General features: G+C 38.9%; 1 protein-coding gene across 4 annotated transcripts in view; it reads left to right on the forward strand.

The window, feature by feature from the left end:
* Nucleotides 1-23,185, forward strand: part of MAP2K5 (mitogen-activated protein kinase kinase 5) — a 141,047-nt gene that overhangs the window by 60,506 nt on the left and 57,356 nt on the right. For all 4 annotated transcript variants that reach the window (XM_010572110.1, XM_010572111.1, XM_010572112.1 and 1 more), the window contains 4 exons: nt 2,232-2,280; nt 9,608-9,681; nt 10,611-10,661; nt 13,881-13,952. In XM_010572110.1, the coding sequence (XP_010570412.1) occupies nt 2,232-2,280; nt 9,608-9,681; nt 10,611-10,661; nt 13,881-13,952 (246 nt within the window). The remainder of the gene's footprint in view (nt 1-2,231; nt 2,281-9,607; nt 9,682-10,610; nt 10,662-13,880; nt 13,953-23,185) is intronic.

Consider the following 23,185-nt stretch of genomic DNA (forward strand, 5'->3'; position numbering starts at 1 on the left):
ATTTAATACTTAAAGAGTTCTTCCCTAATAGGCAAATGTAAGTTAAGTGAATAACGGTACTTTACACCAGGTTAGTCCATCTGGGGGGCTCCTGTGTGCATATTTGCAGCCCAGAATAAAGGGAGAAACTCTTTTCATTCCTTTGTATACTGATGCTGAGAGAATCTGAATGTGAGAGTTTGTTTAATACTGTGTCTCTTATAACTGCTTATTCAGCACACGTTCCATAATAAAGATGTTTAATAAGTTACAGCTGTTGATTTTTTTCCATAGGAAATGTTTCCTTTTTTCTATGAATACATGCTTTAAAATAAATAAAATAATTTTATAATGGTTTTAAAGATTTTAAGTAGTCTAAATATATGTTTAATAATCAAAGAAGCTTACTATGCTTAAAATCACCTTCACTATTGGGGGAAGCCCAAAATGTTGCATCCCCTTTATTTATTTTTGCAGCAATACTTTTTTTTTCTTTCTTCTTCTTATGTCAAAATGCCATGTAAGTAGAATTCCTCTGTTTTGCTTTTTGAAAGGCTAATGTGAACAAGGCCACACCTCTGGGCATGCAGAATTTGACTGAGGCCTTTTGTTACAGGTAATTACCATCTGAGGCCATGAGATAGTTGGGTATGGAGTGTGAGTTTAATGCTGAGGAATTGCTACCTAGAGCAATTTACTGGGGATCCAAAATCATTATTTGCTTTACAAGAGATTCACATTCCACTGATACTGTTTTTGGTTACAGAATAAATTTGAAAAAGAGTCTCTAATCCAATAGGAAGGCTGAAAATTAATATGCTATCTGCTTTTCACAATGGATAATATTTTTAGCACTCCTGCTTGATCACTGTAACAGAAGTAATTTCATTTCCGTCTACTTGGACAATGAAAAGAATGTAATTGTTTCGTCTGAAAAACTCATACAACTTTACAAATGTCAGAAATGCTTTATTGTTTTGGAGATGCACAAGGAGAGTGTCTCAGGAAAATGAATGAAATGTCATCTCGTAGATGGAAACTTTATAAAAAAGATTTGCTCTATTAAAAAAGCTGGCTGAGACAGCAGGGATGGTTTGGGTAAAAAGTAAGCAGTAGTAGAAGTATGCTTGTTGAATCTTGTTAGTTCTCTGGGCTTGTAAAAGTAGTAAATCTAGGGGAAAAATTACAATGTAAAAATGCAAGAAGTATTGGGGTTTTAATTACTTCACAGAAACAAAACTTGCGGAGAGGATAACTTGTAACACCCAACTGCTCTCTTAGGGAGTTGACTGAACAGCTTGTTTAATTTTGAGCTGTATATAGTATACTGTATATAGAAAATAAATAGAGTGGCAGCTGGATCCAGTGATGATTTGTTGGTTCTGAAAGAGCCGTATGTATTCTGTGTAAGGAAGTGTCATGGGTGGTTGTTTTGGGAAATACTCCTGCATTCATACTACAAATGCATGTCCTGCAAATTTTCATTAAAATGCATCTCGTACATAAGGCACTCCAATGTAGTACTGGAGTAACAGGTTTTTGGATTTGGTTTTAACAGTTTAGGTAGTAGAAGGAGCAAATTCTGGAATAGCAGGCCAAAGTCTGCCCCAATTCTTATCTTTTAGGGTCCCAATTGTATTTTCTGGGGATATGGGATACAGTAAGATTTGTGTTTGGTCCAGGATGAGTAATATGAAGAATGAGACAATTTACACAGTTCAAGAAGAAATGTTAAGCATTTACATTAAGTAAAAGCCTGGGAAGTAAAGGAGGAAAAAGTACAGATGCACAAAAGGGAAAGGGAGGGTGAAGTGGAAGAGGCTGTTAGAGATTTTGTTATTTTCTGGCCTTTAATTTCACTGGGTTTCTTTTGTTGCAAAAAGACAAATCATTACGCACTTTGTCTTTCATGATTTTTAACACCCCAGCAAAGAGAGATGTATTAAAAATACACTGAAATGCCTAAAGGGATTCAGTATAAGCTCAACTAACTTCAAATTACAGATCCTGGGAAGAAGCTTATTTGTGTGTTCTTAAAGAACCTGTTGCTGTGTAGTCTGCAGCAGGCTTGCAGCAGCAGTTCGTCTGGGTCCTGCAGTCCTTTGGAAGGGATGCTTTGTCTCCCCTTTTCATGGTCCTGGCTCTGTTCTTCATTGGAACTCGTGTCTTTAATGACTCGTACCAGCTGAGATGTGTAGTGTTTCCTACCAGGAATTTTTAATATGTGTTGTCACTTTTTCTTTTACATTCAGGTTGTGAAGGGCCTTACCTATTTATGGAGTCTAAAGATTTTACATAGAGGTGAGTAACAGATGTTTTCTGTTTTCCAGTGAAATACCATATTATTTTATTTTAACAACACTTTCTACAGAGACAGTAGACCATACTAGCATCTGGTTTGATTCCAGTGGAGTAATGCAGAATGAATCTTACTCATTAGTCTTGAAGATTTTCTGATAAAATATTTTTTACTGCTGTTCTCTTTTATTGCCCTCCCTCCTCCCCTACAAAGAAAAAGACTAAAGAGAGGAAAGAATTTTATAGAGATTTAGATGCTTAGGGTTACAAACAGGTGCCCAGTGGAAAAATCAGCAAGGAAAATCAGATGTTTGACTAGTATTGAAAATAGAAGATCGATAATGAATTTTCTTATGTACTTCAGAAATCTCACGTAACAGCCACAAGCGTTGCTAGAGTCTCAGATCTCTAAAATTGTGGCCTGCTGTCCTCTAACATGGTCATGAATAATTAAAGAAACTTTAAACCTGCTTGGACATAAGCCATTTTTGGGTTTTGCTGTTCATTCTCCTTCCTGGAGCTAATCTGTATTTTTATAAACTTCTCATTTATTTCTTGCTTTTTAATATTGTTACATTTTGTTAAAAATGTATCTGTTGTGGTAAGTTAATTCAGATATACTAGAACTTTCAAAACCAATGTCAGTTCTGGAAACTGTGGAAAATGCTGTTTAAAGAACAAAGAAGCCTTTCCCCCTACACCACCATCCCCCCCTGCCAAAAAAAAGAGAGAGAAACTCATTACATTTATAATGTTTCTAAAGTGTCTGAAAGTAACTGCTCTGGTTCCTAATGTTGCTAACAATACTGTTTAATTTAACCCATCTGCTCACTCAGCCCGTGTGCACAGTTGGAGCGTGCAGTAACCGACATCATTTGTGATTGAAAGAGAAGTGTAGAGAGACACATAGAAAATTTTAAGTTGCAAACCAAGTAGGTAAGACCATTTCTTCTGGGGTGCCTAGTTTTGGAGTGTCTGAGAAGTAGGTGCTAGGCTCTGGCAAGGTGATGAGCAATGCCTGGGTTAGGCACCCAGGCTCCTGATGTGATCAGTGCAAAGAGTCAGGCACCTCTGGAGAGTTATCCAGAAATCTGTGCACTGAGTGGGGAGAACAAGCTAATAGGAAACACTAATTGCCAGTATGTATTGAGGTCCTGCCCCTCCTTAAAGCTTAGGCTCAGACTGTCCTCCGGCTTTTGTGGAGTTTGTTTGTAGTGGAGGAGAAGATTGATCCTTTCTTTATGTAATGGCCCAGCGAGCAGCTGTGCAACAGGACATCGGGTTCAATTCTTCCTCAGTCTCACAGCATCTCCCTCCTGGGAGATGGCTCTGACGTGAGAGCACAGGCTGTCTCCTGGGTGGGAGAAAGAGGGCTGTGGCCAGAAGAGTGAGTAGAGATCAAGAGAGGACCTGACTTTGTTACCCCCGATTAGAAGGCGAGTGAAATGCTAAGGCTGCTGGTGTATTTGACCCTAGGCTGTTGCTGGATTAAAAGAACAAAAATAACCAAGAGTCCATGACCAACTTGGTGCAGACACAGGTTACCAAGGAGGCTTCATTTCTGGTGATGGTTTAAACATTTCACCTACCAGACTGAATGTTGCCAGATGCAGAGATTTATCAGCTCCATCCACTCGCAGCAAAAGGATGAACAGTTTAGATGCCAGAGCTGCCACAGCGATTGACAGAATAAATATAAAAGAAAAGGTAGCTGGAACATCTGTGGCTGGGTATCGCTCTGAATAGGCTATACAGTCCTTGCCGCCATTTTATAACACCCAAGAAGAAAAAAGCAGATTGGAAATTTTTTTCATTTTTAATTTTTTCATTGAAGATTCTGGCTGCCTGCTGAATGTGATTTGGAGAGAGCGATGTGGTCAGGCATAAATACTATAACTGTAACATTTTATTCTGCTGTTGCTGTAAATTTAGAACCTGGGTCTGATTTTTGCTTTGCCAGTAAAACACAATCTCTCCTTCTGCATGGGTTTCATTGCCTTGATTGAAGAGCAGCTCTGAGTTTTTGATAAATTATGTATGGTCCTTGCTATGGTCTAAAGAAAGGCGCAGAAACTGATTTTTCATCACACTTCCAATTTTCTGGCCTTGGTCTGTTGCTGGATTGACCAAGGTGAGAACAGCACTGCAAAACACCATGGAGGGGATAACTAGCATTCCAGCATCCAGAAGAGTTTCCTCAAGGGATTGGATTTCAGTATTACTCTACCCATTTTTAAGATACAGAACATGTGTGTACTTAAAAATGGGTACAGAGAATACAATGCAAGGAGGATGCCTATTTCTCAAAGTTATCTCCTTCAGCTGTCTACTGGTTTTAATGCAGCAGAGGTAAATGAAAGAAAATTTAACCCTGACTTCTTTGCTGTCACATGTAAAGCAGACCATGCAGGAAGCTCACATAGGCTAAGAAGTCAAGAATTTCCACCGTGGTGATAACGAAGGTGGAGAAGCAGTCATCGTGAAGAAGCTGTGTAAGGCAGTGCAGCACCCGACAGTTTGTGACTTGAGCATGGATTAAAGCGAAGGAAACAAACAATGAGCAAGTCTTTTATTCCAGATCAGACATTTCAGCAAATATTACAGCTTAACTTCAAAACAAACCTTGCAACTAATGAGGTGATAGCCGTGCATATTAATAAACCCAAAGCTGTAGTCATAGTCATCACACCCACATCAAACATAAACATAAGATTAACACCTATACCACTTCTTTGGAAGATGTGAGAATGTCCCAATGATAAGTGTGCTCTTTTCCCCAGAGGATAAGAAGTAGAAATGGAAGGGTAATGAGAAATTAACTTAGATTTAAAACAGAATTAGCAATTAAACAAGTCTAATCATGTACAAAGTCAAAGTTTGTATAAAGACAAACCAAAATCTGTTAAGTTCAAGAATAAGTATAGACCGTATGCATTTTATGTGGTATGTTTTTCTCTGTTCACACCTCCTTATTAAAAGAAATGTATGAAATAAATGTTACCCGCTTGTGTTTAATTGTACTGATCTGTATTTGTATGCATGACTGTCTGTTTACTGGGGGCCAGCATGTATTGCATGGTTTGGGCACCTTGGTTTCTGACTAGGTTTTAAATTTGTCTCAGAGTTTTGGAAGTTTTTTCTGGTTGGTGATTTGTGAGCTTGAACAGAGTTGATGATTTGGACTTCCTGGACTGTCTGTTGGTTGCGTGGCTGTCTATGGCAGAAGGGAGGTTTGTGCCTCACTCAGACCATCTCTTTTTTCCCCAGGATATTCCCATAGAAGGATAATCAAATCCTCTTTGTTTTGATGTAAGCTACTGGAGCTGAGGAGTGCTGGTTGGTAGGAACAGGCACTAGTGCAATATGCACAGTGAGTGTTCCCATTTTCTCAGCAGTAACGGTGGTTTGCTGAGGGTTTCACCAAAGATGTCCAGAGCAGCGTATTTGACTTCCCCCCCGCCACTATTTTTAGGTTTGTGAGAAATAATCAGCGATAGTGCTACATATAATGAAGCACAAACAAAAGTACTAGAGCATGTGTACATATACATATACATACTTATGTATGTATATATATGTATAGCTAAACACATATGTGTACACTCATGGACCACTTACCCGTATTTGAAAAAAATAATCCTGGCCTCTGCAAAAAGCATGCTGATGAGGTTGTTATGGCAAGAAAGTATTTTCATTCTTCCAGCAGCTTCACTTTAACACTAATGCTCTGTGAGCTGTCTGCGGCTAAAGTTGTGCTTTTTTATCTCGTATCCCTTGAACCTGGCATACTGTGGGTTTATATTTTTAAAAGACAGAAAAAGTCAAGAGAGAGCTTTTAAAAATCTGGGGGGTTTCTCCCCACAATTGTTAATCTGTTTGCTTTTCAATAAAACAAGATGACTGAAGTGTTTGGTGTTCAAAAAGCTGAACTTCTGACAATTCTGTTTACTGGTAAGTAAGACCTTGGAGGTCCGATTTATTTGCAGAGAGGTGAAATGACTTAGATATATCATAAAGAGGACTTGTTCATCCTCTATAATGATGCTTCATAGAAATAATTTGTATTAAGCAAGCACTGGTAATGGGAGCATAATGACCCCTTTTGGCTCTTGTTTAAATTCTTTCACTTCTAAACAGTAATATTAATCACAAGCAGATGGTGCAGAACATTATTTATGCACATTTGTTTTCCAAAACCAAAAAATGTTTAACCCATTAACTGAAGCAGTTTATGAAACAAAAAGGCTAATTTACTGACTGGGTGATTTTTCTCCCCACTTTCAATATGAGATATTTTGTGAAGTGACATTTTTGTCTAGGATTGTCACTTCCTTTTTTTCTTGAGGAAACCAATGCAACCCTTGGAATTCATAGCAAATATTTGCTTAAATCCTCCATTTGCAGTGCTGTTTAAATTCTGCTGTAAGGACAGATAGTATTTGTTCTTAGCAGTGCTTGTTTGGCTGCAGCTTGCTCGGTAGAGTCCCCAACCTGCACAGGCTTCCCTTCCTTTACGGACTGATTGCCAATTGCTTTTTTCAGAAATTTTTTTTTTTTTTTTTTAAAGTTCTGTTTGTGGAAGAATTTCAGGATCAAGCCATGCTTAATGAATGACAGATCTTTTTTTAATTATATCAGCTTACTGTCACATCCCACATGAAAGCAGGGAAGGGGAGATGGGGTCTGCAGATCCCCAGTGACACAAGGTGATGGCTGGATAGAGCCTTGGCTCTTCCTTGGTGGGATAGGGGACAAATGTGGCGTGGTGGTTTCCTCTGGTGAGTTGTGTGAAGGGGACGGGAACTTGTGGGCTGCACTTGGAGACCACCCTGCTTCTTCCTCTGAACTCATGACATATACGTGTTTGAGTCCTTACAGAAAGAAAATTTGGCTGCGCACATGTTGCATCATCATCACTTTCTGTGAGGTCATAGCGTTTCACACTCAGAGCTTCCTTCTGCTTTCCCAGACCCTTCACTCAGAGTGAAAGGATTTTTGCTTTGTTAAAAAACAGTGCTGATGATCTGGTCCTGATCCCACAAACCTGTTTTCAGCCATACTGCACCAAAATGTTTCTCTCATCCATTTGGCCATTAATTATTTTTGTTACATCCTTTACAATTAAAAGCAAGAGCCTCTTGTTATACTGCGGTTTTCTTTTAGAAGTGTTAGTGCTGTCAACTGCTGGATTCGTGGTGCAGAATGTCAGTATTTTCTGCGTGTGTAATTGCACCTGCTGTTTAGTTCATTACAATTCAGCGCAAGCCTAGTAATGAGGTAGCTCTACTGGCTGCCGTATTTTTAGAAAGAAGGTTAAACAGGATTACTGTGCAACTTACTGTTCTTCTCGGGATACAGGATAGAGCCTGCTGATGTACTTGGCATGTCTTGTTAGATTTAGCAAAGTCACTCAACACCGGAGAGGGGTGTGCTGCTTAGCGGGTTGCCACAAGCAAATATTTGAGTCTCCCTGAAGCTTTAGTTAGAAAACATATCCTAAAATGTTGTTGGGAAGTGTATGGGAGGTTTTGCAACTGCATGGATCACTCTGTAGCAGTGGTGGTGTTTCAACACCTGAGGCGGGGGAGTAGGTAAAAATCCATCAAAAATGGAGCACACGGATTGAATTCCCAAAGATAAATGGAGATCAGGGTACACAGACTGAGTCTGTTGATGCTGTAACGTGATGGAGACATTTGTGACTAATTTTTCTTTTGGCTTTGGGGGAAATTGCAAAATGTATTGGCAGTATTGATACCTAACTTAAAACGTACAGATCCACTTAGGTTATATAATGTACTATTGAATGCTCCCCTTTTTAAACGGGATTTTTAGCTCAAATATAGGAAAGCATTTAATCAGCTTGTTAATTGAGGTTATACATTTCTACATTACAGAGACAAATTAAGCAAGCTACTGTGGTACCAGAAAACATCTGCTAAACAAAGGCAAACTTAATGATAAACAAAATTAGGTTCTTTTCTAGTTGGGTTTCATCCATCTGCACCCAACTAGTGTTCACTTTTAAAGAAGGCAAAGATACAAGCTATTGCTTTTAATCCATTTTGACAGAAGAAAGCAGTGATTAGGCAAAGCCACTGTGCTCTAATCTTCCCAAGTTTATGCCAGGCCATAACGTGCACATTATGCTTTCTGACTGGCATCCCTGGAACAGAAAAGGTGCTCAATGTTTCCTGCACTACAGTCAGGCTGGATGTTTACATGTCAATTTTACAGTATGCAGCAGAAGTGTACCAACTTCTTTTGACATCAGACGGGGTCAACGTTAAGATCTTTGCGCCACTGACAATCTGGCTTTACAATGTACATTGATGTTTTATTTGCTGGACCAGGTTTAGTAATCATTTTTAGGCGTTGCTGGCAGTTAACCTGTGTAAAAGCTCTGAAAATGTGAGATCAGAGCTGTTTTATGCAGTAGAAGCTGTGGAGGTGGAAGCCAGTGGTTTTGAATAATGGTGTACACAAGAGCAAAGCTGCACTGTATATATGTTCTTGTAGCAGAAGGAGCCTCGAATGCACTTGTCTTTTTTGTGTTTTGCATGTGTTTTTATATACAGGTGTTTGTATGGGATACTTTGTAATTTTTTATTAAATTCTGCTCTTGTCACCATATGGAATTAAGCAAGGGCTGTTAGGGAAGAGGGAGGCAGGGTTAATTGCAGTGTTAGAATACAAAGTCGCAGGGCTGGGAGGAACCTTAAAAGATCAGCCTGGCTATCCCCTGATACGAAAACAGGCTTCACCGTTTGCGCTGTTGCTTTTGGCTCATTCCTAAATTGTCCAGTGACAGAGTTTGTTCCCTCTCTGTCATTTCCCCTTCATGCCGTAATCTGCAGATCCTTTTTTGCAGACCTGCTCCAGCCTACACTCCAGGCAGTTCTTTAATCCTATATTTATGCAGTTGATTAATCCCCATCTAAATGTAGTGCTTCCATTTGTCCCTATTGAATGTCATCTTATTTTTTCAGTCTGATTTTCCAGTTTGTCATGATCATGTTGAATTCTAGGTCCTATGCTTCAGTCCACTTGCTGTCCCTCCCAGATGGGTGTCAGCTGCAGATTTGGACTCTGATCTTAAGGGTCTTTTCCAACCTAAATGATTCTGTGATTTAATAACAGGGTTTACTAGTATTTGAGAGGTACAGTGTCATCTGTGCTACTGACTGTTACAAACCAGAGGTTGCATTTGGAATATATCTTTGAAGTATTTCCTATTAAAATCCATCATGCCAATGTTCGTAATGATCTCTGTATATGCAATGTGTGTCTAGGATAGTACAGATTAAATCCAGTTTTGTTCCCTCAACAGATGTGAAGCCGTCTAATATGTTGGTGAACACGCGAGGCCAGGTGAAGCTGTGTGACTTCGGGGTTAGCACTCAGGTAATTCCCCCTTCAGATATCTGCCCACTCTCCTTCTAATGTCAAAATCACCTGGCTGCCAGACAAACAGCCCCACAGCAAGCTCCCCTCTGCTGGGACAGCCCTATTCATTTTTAATCTCTGGGCGACTTTTCTTCATCTGAATATGATTGTTCATTGTTTAATGACAGTAAAAACTGCTGATATTGTAATTACTACTTACGAATAGCAAACTTCATTGATATGCAGCTTTGATATGAAAGCGTTTTGGCCAGACAAAAGGGAGGGCAGAACGAGAGATGTGTCTGGGGAGCCCAACTGGCCCACAATAAAAATTAATATTGGGAGTAACAATAGTGGTGGGCTTTTACAATGTGCAGCACAAATTTTAATTAATTTCCATTTTGGGCCTCCCTGGAGAACTTCTCTGATAGTGACCCATGAGCTTGCTGTGATGTTGATTTGAATTTCAGCACCTTTACTCTCAGCCAAACATGAGGACCAAAGAGAAGGTCAGCCTTGTATTATAAGTTGTCAGAGTCTGTTGTCCCTCCAGCGTATTTAGTGCTCGTTGCATTCAAGTGATGAATGTGGCTTTATTCACATCTTGAGCCAGCTGACTGAAAAATGAATGCGTTCAATCCTACTTCAAATTGACTTTTTATATCAGACTAGTTTGGGGTACTAAAGCGATAAGCATCCTGTTTAACAGAATTGTTTAAGGTTATCTGCCATAAACTGTAATGCAGTGCTTGTTTAAATTGGAACTCTCATTCCGAACAAAAGAGAGATTTAATCATTTTTAATGCCTTTGCAGATAAATTTGTTCCCTTTTACATAATTTTTAGTTGATTTATAGGAATGATGATTGTAGGTTAAATGAGGAATAATTGCCCATTTTATTTCCACATTATCTTTATATTGTTCTAACAGACTGTTTTGTCTGATAGCTGGTGAATTCTATAGCCAAGACGTATGTTGGAACAAATGCTTATATGGCGGTAAGTGGATTTATGCAGGAATAACATTTAAATAGAAGTATTTCTTCACAGTCTTGTTCTGTGTAATGCAGGATATATTCTAAATCAATTCTCAAAACTTCATCTCTCCCTATCCCCAGCATAAGCTATGTCTTAATGGTGTGTGCCACGGAACAACTCCCTTTTACTGTCTTGCAGACCCACTGCTTTCCTATCTGTGCTCACCTGCCTGCCCAGTGACAACTGCACTTCTTGCTCATAGGGAAGAGTAATATTGGAAAAGGGTTTCTTTCATGTATTTTCAGTTGCCTTTACTACATTAGTAACAACCGGGAACAAAGAAGGGAGCCAGTTCAACGTTCAAAAAAGAGCTTTCCCCTGATAGCCTGCGACTCTGCAGGCCGCTGACAGTCTGATACCATCCACAGTTTGGGAGCTGCTGCTCCCAGCCTGCAGTTTAGCAAAGCAGTAAACTACAAAAGTTAGCATGTATTTTCTGTTAGATCAATTTGATTAATTTTAGTTCTCCGTTTAACAGATGTGAAAACTTAAATGCTTCAGTTTAGGGTGGTATATTAACTGTTGACTTTTATTTTGGGCATTAAAATTCTCTTAGCAAACTACTTCTGTCATAATAGTGAGGAAAAAATAAGTGTTCGGCTTGTTTAAAAAAAAAAGTGTAAACAATACAAAGTGGTTGATACTTGTATTTTTCAAACCTCAGAAAAGAGGAGAGAGAAATCCATGACCTTTAATCGCACTTAGGTATTTTTTCTTACTTTCTTGTAAGAAGAAAGCAGACCAGGGTGTCCATTTATTTGCTAAGTGCTTTTCTAGTCAAGGTGTACTCATTATGTGGCTTCTGAAACACTCATGCCACCATCCTAGAAAGACTTCGGCTATCCTGTGTCATCAGAATAGTATGTGCAGAAAAATGATTTAAAAAAAAAAAGAGAGGAAAAAAATCTGGTCTTAATGTAATACCACATTTCCTTAGTAAGCCTGCGGATTTCTGTGCCTTCATTTTCTAAAAGAACTGGAATATAGCGATTCAGACAAATAAACAGCTTCAGATTAATCAACTTTTCCAACTCAGCTGTTACTCTTAGAGTGGTCTTAAGCAGGTCTGAGAATTAAATTGTATTATGCTTTTAGTGTACAAATCAAGATTACTGTTCTCTTTCCCAGGTGTACATTAAATAAATTACTTTTTTTTTCTTATTGTTCATGGATGAATGTGATAGATTCATTTATTAATTGAAAAAGAGAAGTTTAAGCTAAAACATAGTTGATCTGATTTCTTGTGTTAAAATTGTTTTGCTTGCTGAATGAGTCATTTGTCATCATCAAATTTATAGTCTAGTCATCAAAAAATAATGAAGGTCATAAGCTTTGGTTTGCCTACTTGGCAGACTGAGTGAATTTGAAACCATTAAAAAAATTGAGGTTTCTGTTTAAAATAAATAAGCAAAAAAGCTTTTTGATTGAGAAATTAAGATTTCCAACAAAAATACATTTTCTGTAAAATCATTTTATCACCACTTTCATCCAAAATTATTTTCTGTATTAAAAAGTAACCAGTTGTAGCAATTTTTAAGAGAAAATATTTTTGAGCTGTGTATCCTTAGGATGATGTCTGTGTTGCACACTTTACTTATGCATGTGTTATTCTTATTTTTATCCTCTTTTCCATACTCTTAAATTCACGTGACTAGACTTTTTGTTTAAATGTGCAAATGATTTACTTGCCACTGTCTTGCATGAATACAGAGGTTCTAAACATAAGTTGCTGTTTAAAACTTGAGCTGTTGTAACAGAAGAATAAACAATTTAATATTGTTCAGTGTGAATTATGCATCTGATTTGGCAGCTGAGGAAAGGCCAAGGTCTCATCTGCACTAAAAAGATCTGCGAGTATTACCATCTTGCCACGGGTGCGCTGTCTGCTGGTAACAAAACATGCTTGGCTGGGATAGCCAATACCATGTTATGTTATAAAGACAGATGTATCTGTCGGTGTACATTTTTGGCTGCATATCTGCATCTTTAGGAGGATCTTTATCAGTATAAAAGGATGCTTAAAAATTGTATCCATATATGAATGATGCTGTTGCAAACATTTCTCAGATATGCTGACCTAGGCTAACTATACTTAATGAAGGCTTACCTTAATGAACTTTAAAAAAATAAATAAATAAAATTTTTGGATCACTGTTCAGCAGAAAATAAATGAGGTTCAGTCAAAAAGATTTTGTTCCAGTTACATTCTGGGGTGGCTTTTTAGGTTACGGCAGTTGTGGAAGGCTATCCTTAAAGATAACGTGGGCAGCACTGTGTTTTTTACTTAACATTCATGCTGCGATAAAAGCTCTTGACCTGGGATTAGCAGTGCAGAGTAAACATCCGAAAACACATTGGACTGGCACTAATTTGGGAGTTTGTTTTCTAAAAAAGGTCTCTGGATTATTAAAGACTAAAAATACAGCCAGTGCTTTGTAGGTGGTTGGGCTAGACAGGTGCATTAACAGCACAGTGGGGAGAGAAGTCTCATGGAGCCTTTTATTGTTACATTTCATGCTGTACTTGACCTTGGAAATGCTTAAATTGTAGCTTTCAAGTAAAAACTAGCAGTTATGTTTTACAGCTTTCTATTTCATGAGGCATTAAACTTGCTATTAATAGTTTTGAATGAAGTCTTTTTTTCTATAGGTCAAAAATGAAATTAAAAAGTATATAAAATAAAATTGCTGGCATGTGACTTCATTGATTCTTTTGGCTTCAATAACTTTGCTTTTTAAACCATAGTTACTCCCCAAGCCCTTGACTCAACATTAGGAGTCTGTTTTCCTAGTGTACCTTGCTGCCGTGCCTGGGCTTAGCAGTAGATGTGTACACTGTTGGACCCTCACAACTTGAGGGGTTTGCTGCGCATGTGCAAGCCATTGGCTTTTTTTGTTGGCTAAAACAGCCCAAACACAAATGCCATGGCCAACTTTACAAGGTGCATAGCAATGCATGGCTACAAGTCTAAGCATAACCGAGTCCTTCGCTCTTAAAGAAGAGGCAAAAATAAATAAGTCATGTTTGAAGAGTGGATTTGCTCTCTGCCAGGTTAGCTGGTGAGCTTAGCTTCTTCGCATTTTCTCAGTTGATTTGTTTGCCCTGGGCTAGCTTTTGTGGAATAAGTACGTATGTTTGTTTGCTAGGCTCAAGAAGGTGTTTCTTTCCGTCTCTTTGCAGCCTGAGCGGATTTCAGGAGAACAGTATGGAATTCATTCGGATGTTTGGAGTCTAGGGATTTCCTTCATGGAGGTATGCAAATATCTCTCATTTTCATGTGCACAATGCAAGAATCCAATGAAATCTAACATCAAAACATTTTAATGTAGTCTTTGTATACTCTTTTATATGTGCATGCTTTTAACTATTGCTAAGTTTCTTGGCTGTATTTAGAATGGGTCTGTTCTCATTGCGCTCAATTTGGTTAGATACAAAGAGCCTCTGTACAAACCATTTACCAGTCTTAAACCCTCTAATAAAACTCCATATGAGAGTAAGAAGTAGGGCCTGGTACATGGATGCCTCTGCATCCTTTCCACACCTCTGGGATTGAGATCACCATATTTCTGTATTGCATCTTCACAGGCCAGGACAGAGTGGGCTATTATTAGGGTTAAAACTGTATTATGCAGATTCAAGGTTTGAGGTTGTTGATGGCCTTGCAAAATCTTTGCCGAAATACTTGCACGATGGTATGAGTCTCTCCTTGTGTGATTAAATAAAGTGTTTAAGTGTTCACAAGGGCTTTTAGAAAGACGTCTCACAAACATAGTTTCAAGCAGGAGAAAGTCTGATCAAAATAAAGCAGTTCAAAGAGAATGTGGTCGTAAATGCAGTCATTCAGCAGAACCCGTGCTTTCTGCAGGTTTAGTCAGAACAAGGTCAGTTTTGATTCAGGAAAAAGGTTACTTTTTTCAGCTTAGGGTTCATCAAACATGAATGCCAAAGACTTTATTGAAACGGGTGATTGTTTATAGGAAAGATAACCTAGTGTGTATAAGTTGAGTAGAAATACCTGTGTTAGGATTGCATCTTGACCAGTAAAATCACATCTGTCTTGGTCTGGTCTGGGAGGAGGGACGGGCAGCTCTGGGCTGGTGGTGAGAGAAGGTTGTGTTTGCGTAGCCTTTTTCATGCTGGCCTGGGCTGGCCACAAACAAGTGAGCTACAGTCGGAAACGGTTGTAGCCTTGAGAGCTTGAGCAATAAGCTCTCAGGAGACTTCTTCAAGTCAAGGACAGTCCTGTGAAAGAACTTCTCCAGTCTTGGAGCAGTTGTTTCTTCCTAGAAGAACAGTTCATTCAAGCCATCAATGACTTGCACCATCTTTCTTGTGCAGCCTGACAAAGGCGTGATATGATTAACTGAAAAATATAGGTGCCCTTCCCTCCTCTTCTGGTATATTACAGCATCATTAAGGTGAAGCTGAATATACCTTCTGGTGAAGTGCGGCTGATTTTTTTAGCAGAAGGTTAGGTAGAAGTTAAGTAGTCTTGGTGCTGGCCCTCTGCGTCTAGGCAAATTTCACATTTTGTAGCCTAAAAGTTAACCAGGACTATTGTTATGTTTTCAAACAATAAATTCCTTGCCAAATCAGTTTTAACCAAAATGAAAATACTTAATGCTGAATCATTGCATTCAGACCTTGTAAATCTTTTCCAGAGTCTGACTGAAGCTAACTCTGAATTACAGTAATGACATACTTTAACGTGTCACAGGGGATGCAGTTCTCTTAATTTGTTTTATTGCAAATTTTAATGGTTTGCGATGCTGGAGAACCCTCACAATTTTGGGAGAGATACAGAATGTACTCACGCACTCTGTACATTAATCTAGCCAACAAAGGGCTAAAATGAGATTATATTACATTAAGACTTGACTATGGTGTTCTTCCTGATTCACGGTGGAATAAGAGTGATAAAAATGCAGGAGTCCTATAGAGCAAGAATTTACTAGTTCCTTTGCTGAATAAAAAAACGTATTTTGATTTGCAGCAGAAATCTGATGATTTACCATGTAGACCAAGATATTAGGAGTTTAGTTTAGGATTATTAGTGGGTAACCTGTCTGGTCATGAATTTGATTTGAAGGATGAAGTTCGCATTATATTAGCCAACATTAGGAAAACTCCTTTAATTTGCATTTGCTCTCCTCTTTTAAACCTTCTCAACTTCCCCCCCCCTCACTTTCCACGACTGTCCTCTGAACCAAATGTAGAAAAAACAATTTGATTCTGTGTGCTCTGTTAATTGGTATGTCGTCTGGTCCTCCGAGACCTCTCTTCAACATGATCGCTGTTTTATTGAAGTGGTTTGAGTGATGTGTTAAATGATGAAAGCAAAGACAGTGGCTTAGAAAAATGTCTCAAAAAAGGTGAAGAAGATGCTCAAAGAGCCACACAAGGTCACTGTCATTAAAGTAACACTGCATCGACATGGGGATTGGTAGTGGCTCTTGCTGATGGAACTGTTAAAAAGGGAAGTTATCATTTGCTGTAGGATTTTGAAATCCTCTCCATTTAGTAGTGTAATACTCCAATCCCTACAACTTCACGCTAGCACAGTTATAGCACATTAATTTAAAAGAAATGGCATGTGGGGCCAAGTTAGCAAGGGCTGTTCTGATGTATGAGAATATAAAACAGCAGCTGAGTAAATATTCTCATTTTCTTTAATATTCTTCTGAGCCTTTAAAATGTCTTGAATTTCTTTGCTGCAAAACTATGTGTAATGAGAAACTGAACTGTTACTTTTGAAGGTTAAGAAAACTGCCCCCAAAAACTGGCTAGCAAACTGTGAAAAGTATTAGGGGTGGGTACCACCTAAGTTTTGAGAGATGGTAAGCATTCTTGTTCCTTTTGAAGTAAGAAGTGTCTGAGGGTGTTCAGTCTTCCCTTTGCCAAAAAATAATAAAAAATAAAAAAAAAAAAAAAAGAAAAAGTGCTACTAGCTTTTCTACTATTATTTGTTCATTTTTTTGGAGTTTGCATTTCTTTCTTCAGGATTTTCTGAAGTGAATTAAATTTTATAAGTGTTTCATCACAAATAGTTTGTGTGTTTTCAGGAGGTTTTTATATGTTTTATTTAAGTGCTCTTGGGTTGACAAAGCAAGTTCAATTTAAACCAATGACACTGCTGTCACTACACTGAAGACTGTGTCAGCATTTTCATTTATAAAAGCTGGTTTTCAGTCATAAAATACACTCCAGGCTGACTGGTCTGAGTCAGAGTGCTGTGTGCACTCTGTAAGCGATTCAGTCTCCCTCCAAGAGCTGTGCCCTGCACAGGAGGATAAATAAGATTGCCTAATATTTCTTGTTACTCTCCAATATGACTCCAATCCTACCTTGCATGGCTGCTATCCTAAAAGCGAACTTTAAAGCATCCAAAGTGGGATAAAATACATCTTGTTGGGTTTTGATAGGCAGCGTTCTTGCCCAGTGGTGCCTTTTTGTGGACATGTTTGAGGAGTAGGTTTGCCTTCAGCTGAGCTGCTTCTCCTGGGATAAGAGACTGCTGTAAGAGACAAGAAGGTGGGTGAGAAGAGGTTTGGTGGGACCCTGTAGGACTGGTGTGTTCTCAGGTCCTCCTGTGCTTCCACAGAAGGTTGCTTCTTGTTTTTCCCCCGGATTTACCACCTCAAAGCTGCCTGCTGAGGAGTGCTGGCACTCTCCGGAGACTGAGGACCAGAGTCTCCTGCGTACCACAAGGAGATGGTAGGTGAGGAGGAGGGAGTTTTGGGAAGGGAATGGAATAGAGTTGTGATCCAAGTTGTTCACTGAGGCAAAGTATAGGCTTGCGGATCTTTGCCAGAAGATCCAGGGCTCATTTTATCTACAGATAGAATTGGTATTATATTTTGTTGAAATGCAGGAAGTGGAAGTGATTTGCTTATGCCACAAATCGAGTAAGTTTTGGAAGTAGAATGTGAGCTCATGTGCTTGGCTAACGATACCTTTTTGTACCTACTTTTGTATCACATCCTAATGTGTACTTTCCACTGTCCTCTGCTGAGAACAGTAGCTACTTTCCTGTGTTTCAAGTCTCCTTTTAAAATGAACTTGCCTTGCAAAGATTATCAGTGCTCTCTCCTTCAGGGAAAAAGAGTTTGTCTATTAGTTCTAACGTTAGAAGTTCTTAAAACTCCCAAAATGAGAATTTTAAGTCTTCGGTCACCAGAGTTCTCTGTTATCTCTATATTTGCAAGAGTTTTCAAGGGTTGCTAGTTGTTTGTGACATTTGTGTTAAGATGCTGTTTTAAGCAATATTTCAAGCAGTCATATGACAGATTTTCAACATTTGTGTGCATTCCCGTATTATAGGAACACCAATATATATATACCACAAACATGCCTTGCATCATCTATTTCAGGCATATATATCTTCTGAGCAAGTTTAACGCTGATTGCGTGCGATGTCAGCATTACGGAGTCTTAGACTGTTCAGCACACTTGGGCTGCGAGCACAGACAGAGTTGTAAGAGCTCACCAGACCACAAAGGCGAAGTGGAGAAACATGTTTGAAGAGGGTGCTACAAGAGCAAGAAGCTCTGCTTTAAGATGATTCTCTTAAAGCACTTCAATCTTTAAGATGTTTAACTGCATAAAACTGATGTAAAGACTCATGTATATGTAATCTGGTCAAGGATAGGAGGTTTCAGAATTTCTAAGGAGTCTAAAATATGTGATCAGTCACATATCATCAGCTTTGAAGTGATAATTGTTCAAGATCGAGATTATGAGCTGATCTGCAGGAAGTTATGCAGACCACGATTTTGTCTTCTGCAGGAGTTCACTTATGTGTGGATGTTATGGTTGGTCTTTCATCAGTTTTACACCCTTATCTAAACAACAGCAGGTAGACAGATGGAGGGCGGAATCTGAGACCCAAAGCTTGGCAATAGGTGCAGCATAGTTTCTGTAGTGGCACTGGAGACTCAGTGAAGGTTTGGTAGAAAGGGGTACAGTCATGATGAGACGATTGTGAATGTCTGTGTAGCTGCTGGAAGTAGACACGGACCATGCAGTGACCTACAGTGTCAAAAGCTACACTGAGTAGAGGCAGGAGGAATGTTAATTAAAATAGCCCGTTAGAAGATGGCAAGGGTCAAGCTTAAAAGGGAAATGAGAATTTGCCTTTAATCTCCATGCAGAGCAGGAGTCTTGATATGGTAACAAAATACTTGGCTGAAGTGAGGCATCTCCGATCAAGTGACAGGTCTTACTGGGCTTGTCCTTGCCTTTTGTGTGCTTGGAATGAGCAGAATTTTATTCTGCTTGTTTAAACTGGAGAGGCTGGGAAATGCCTTGCCATAGTGATGCCACTGGTGCTGGTAGAACCACTGAGAATGACTCATAGCAGAAGGCATGAGGTCATCATTAAGCAAACATGTGAAGAGCATGATTTCCTCATTCCTACACTGACAACTGAAGAAGTTCTTAAATTAATGCATTAGATGGATCTGGGCATGTTTCAATAGATACAGTATTATCTGTCTTAAAGTACCCCCCCTTTTTTTTTTTCCTTATTGAATTCCAGCCTTCTCTAAACTAATAAAAACACTGAGCCCCACTTCTGTGCCTAGCTATCTAATAACCAGCAATGCTTGGATGTGATAGGTGTTTATTTTGTCACTGCAAATTACTCTAAATAATACTAATATTAGAGAAAACTTAAACCAAGTGTTTCTGAAAATGCTGGATTACCATCTCTGTGGGCTGACATCTTCTCTCTGCCGATAGCAGGGCCTCGAGCAGCACTGGTTTCTGTGACCCCAGCCCTTGGCCAGACCATTCTTGAAAAGCAACCAACTTTATGGAGCAAATGTTTCATTTCTGGCCTTTTTCTGGTTTCATGAAGTATGGCTGGGAGCAGACTCATGCCTTGAGCCCTTGGGTCTCACAGCTTGGACCACTGATATTTGCGCAGGTGTGATTATTTAGTAACAGCCATCTTTCATTTAGGATTAAGGAAAACAAGAAAATAAAAAGTGCTTTTTTCGCAGTGAGCCTCATCCTGTTACTCTGTGTTCGTAAGGACTATACCTAGTGTGATGTTTGTGACTTGCATGGACAAATCCTCGCAGGCTTTGCTCAGCCATTGAGTGTGGCTGTAACACACACGGAAGTTTGCTCAGCAACTTGAATTGTCCTCATCGTAGAATATTTATGTAGTTTTAGTCATTCTGTACAGAATGATGTGTTTCAGAAACTTGTTCTTAGGAGAAAGGTAGCCTAGATTCCCCCTACCACCCTTGAGCTATTTCAAGCAATGACTCCAAGCAGTGGCTGTTGGCTCTGCTTCCTCATCTGCCATCTTCAGTGGCCACCAGGACGAAGGCAATGTCCAGCTACATCACGATCTTTGTGGTAGCGGAATTAGAAGTAAAAGTACCAGTGCCTGAGGGTTGGGTCATGAATTAATAATTGCTGTGTGGTGGGGGAGGCCCTTCAGAATAGCTGAAAACAGGGAAGTTGCCTTGCAGAGTGCTATCAATCACTCAGTGACCATAACTTCCAGTAATTAGTGTATTTTATGGGCCTTTGCTTCAGTGACTCGGAAGCACATATGCTCCACTCACAGCTAAACTTAGCCAGAGTAATATTCCAGGATGATTTATCCGCTTGCTGCACTGGGATGTAACCCTATATTAGGTGAAGATTGTGAACTAAGCTGCAATAAAGTGTAAGTTTAGGTACAGTTTGCACGGGTTGAGACCTCAATGTATCATGTTTCTCGGCAATTGCTCTTAGGCCACTGTGGGCAGTCTGTGCGGCAGCAAAATAAATAATACAGTTCTCTACCTGAGTAGATAGATGAGTGGACAATTAAGGAATAACATCAGCTGTGGTGTATTTGTAATATATAGGATTATGTAGTATAGATTAATGTTCCCTATTCTTATACTGTGTAGTATAGCTGTTTCTACTTTTAAAAAGTCAAAAATTTAGAAATGTTTGTCAGTCGAGCCTGCCTTTCCCTGTTACTTAATTGGTTTGTAATGGCGGGTGAACCCTCTCGTGCCAGTGGAGATGGAGAACAGCTGAAGTTGAGCTGCATTTCCACCAGCACAACCAAATTTGACTTTTTTTTTCCTTTAGGTATTGAATCTAAACCCAGCAAACAAATTAGCAGGAAGCCTCTCTGCTCAAACAGGTAGTCTCATTAATCATTATGGACCATTTGTGTAAATTTTACACCTGACGGTTTCCATAGATTGGCCCTGAAAGGCCCACGTCCCACCTTTTTCCCTTTAGAAAAGGCGCTGCTATTCTGAGTAACACCTTTGAAGATGTAGTGGTAAAAGCCTAGTAATGTAAGGGATTTGTGGCAAGGAAGAAATGTGCAATTTAATCATGATTGTCTGCAGTCTTTAGTTTGCAGTGCATTTACTATAGTTCATATTTAAAAGAAGTCAAAGTGAAACTAATTATCTTTAATTAAGGTGAATTAGGCTTTGATTTTTAATATATTTTATGTAGAGAGATCTCGAACTCATCTGCTCAAGCCAAGGAATGTCCCAAAGGTTATTAGGGCATATTTCTGTTGGGCCTGACGGTATTAGTAATAACCTTCTTCCTCATAGTCCTAGACATGAACAAATATGTCACTTCATCAGTCTCTGTTACCCGCGCTTATGCCCCTCCGCAGGGGTCGCAGATTCCACAAGTTATCAGCTAATGGCGTTATACATTAAAAATTGAAGCTTTCCTCACTCTGAGGCCTTTCAAGGCTTTGTTCTTAAGCCCCAGACACTTTGGAGTGCAGCTGCAAACTATAGGCAGAAGATTAAATTAATTTGTAACTCTTTTTTCGTCCTGCATTACTAAATCCTGCACATTTAATTGAAACCCTACTTCAAGATGCTTTGTGTTTCTGTTCTTCTTTGTTGTCAGTTTAACCTCAGAAGCACTTTAACGCTGGTAAATTGCTGTTATATCCTTTTGGATTCTTTTTTTTTTTTTTTTTTAACTGTGCAATAAGAGGACAGCGAAATTGATATGAGAAGGAAAGAAAAAAAATCTTAGAGTAGTTTTTGAGGTATTTAATATTTATTAAGGTCCATACCCTGCAGAGTTTCAGGTGGGTTTAAGCCATCTATCTAGGAATGTATAAATTGGTCTTGGAATGAAATTTCACCTAGGGAATTTTATGTTATCCAGTAGTTAAGTCTGATTTTTAAAGTTTCCTGTGTCTGAATGTTCCGAAGTGGTGGCTGCTTTTCCATAAAATGAGGGTTTAACTGCAGTGCACAATCTAAATGCAAAATCCTTAGATGGAAATTTAATTGTGTAAAATGTGCACAAGGTAATTAAGAACAAATTTTAGAACATTTCAGACTATAAAGTCCTCCTTCAGCTAGATCACTAGCGATATTGTAAGTGCTTATTTTCAATTTGCAGTTATGCTGAGAAACATGGAATGTGTCTAAATTAAGAATAAAAACATCCCATGCTTTTCAGTATAACTGTAAATTAAAAAACAACTTGCACAACATAGACAATAATCTAAGTAGAAGACTTTATTGCCTGAGTGTCCTAAAAATATGTTTTGAACTTCCTTCCCTCAGTCACTTTCTGAACAGGATACAGACCAAGTTGCTATTGTAATTCTTATTAACAATATAAAGGCAGGCAAGTAAGAAGTGATGTAGAGAAAGTGGTTTGTTAATGAGGATTTCTGGATTTCCATTTTCAGTTCCGAAACTGTTAAAATGACTTGTTGAAATAATGTAATTAATTTTGTGTTCACTTACCTGCACGTTAAATGTATGTATTTGAGAACAGGTTAGAGTTGCTTTCCAGCCCTTCTCGTGGCTGCTCAGTACAGAGGGTTTAGGCACCTGCCTCTACCAAAACTGCCTGCTTCATGTTCCTTTTGCTTTCCCTTATGTGTTTTTATATATAATCTGATAAAAAATCAGCATATACACACACTGTACCTCTGCCTGTTATTTAATAATCTGGGATTATTTCTCAATTTATCAAGTACTGGTTTAAAATCTGATGGTGCACCCCGTACATCCATCTGCACCTCTGTCCAAGTCTGGGGGAAGGCTCCTACCAGGTACTTGCACTTGGAAGTGCACATCATTTTTCAGGACACAACCTCACTGAACACCATAAGGTGAGCGTTTTAAGTGCTCTGATGGGCTACTTCTAAGTCTAAGAAAGTAATGGTTTAAAAAAAAAAAACAAACACCACACCCCCAACTCTCCCCTCCAAAAAAAACCCCTACACAGACATGTAGTTGCTCTAAGGTGAAATGGTGTAGGAAGGTGTTATTCTGACATAATTCTTGCTGATATGGTCTGATTCTCATTTATATTTCCATACCATGCTGGGATTGCAATTCACTGGGCCTTTTTAAAATTATGGTTTTTACAGTTCTTGGGTAGTCGGAAGGTATCCGTAGGGAAATGAGAACCAGCTCCTTGGAGTTTAAGCATTCCTTTCTCCCCTCCTTGATATCCAGAGCTACATAAAA

The sequence above is a fragment of the Haliaeetus leucocephalus genome, unplaced genomic scaffold (genome assembly GCF_000737465.1).
Source record: "Haliaeetus leucocephalus isolate CR32 unplaced genomic scaffold, Haliaeetus_leucocephalus-4.0 Scaffold339, whole genome shotgun sequence".
Classification (NCBI taxonomy): Eukaryota; Metazoa; Chordata; class Aves; order Accipitriformes; family Accipitridae; genus Haliaeetus; species Haliaeetus leucocephalus.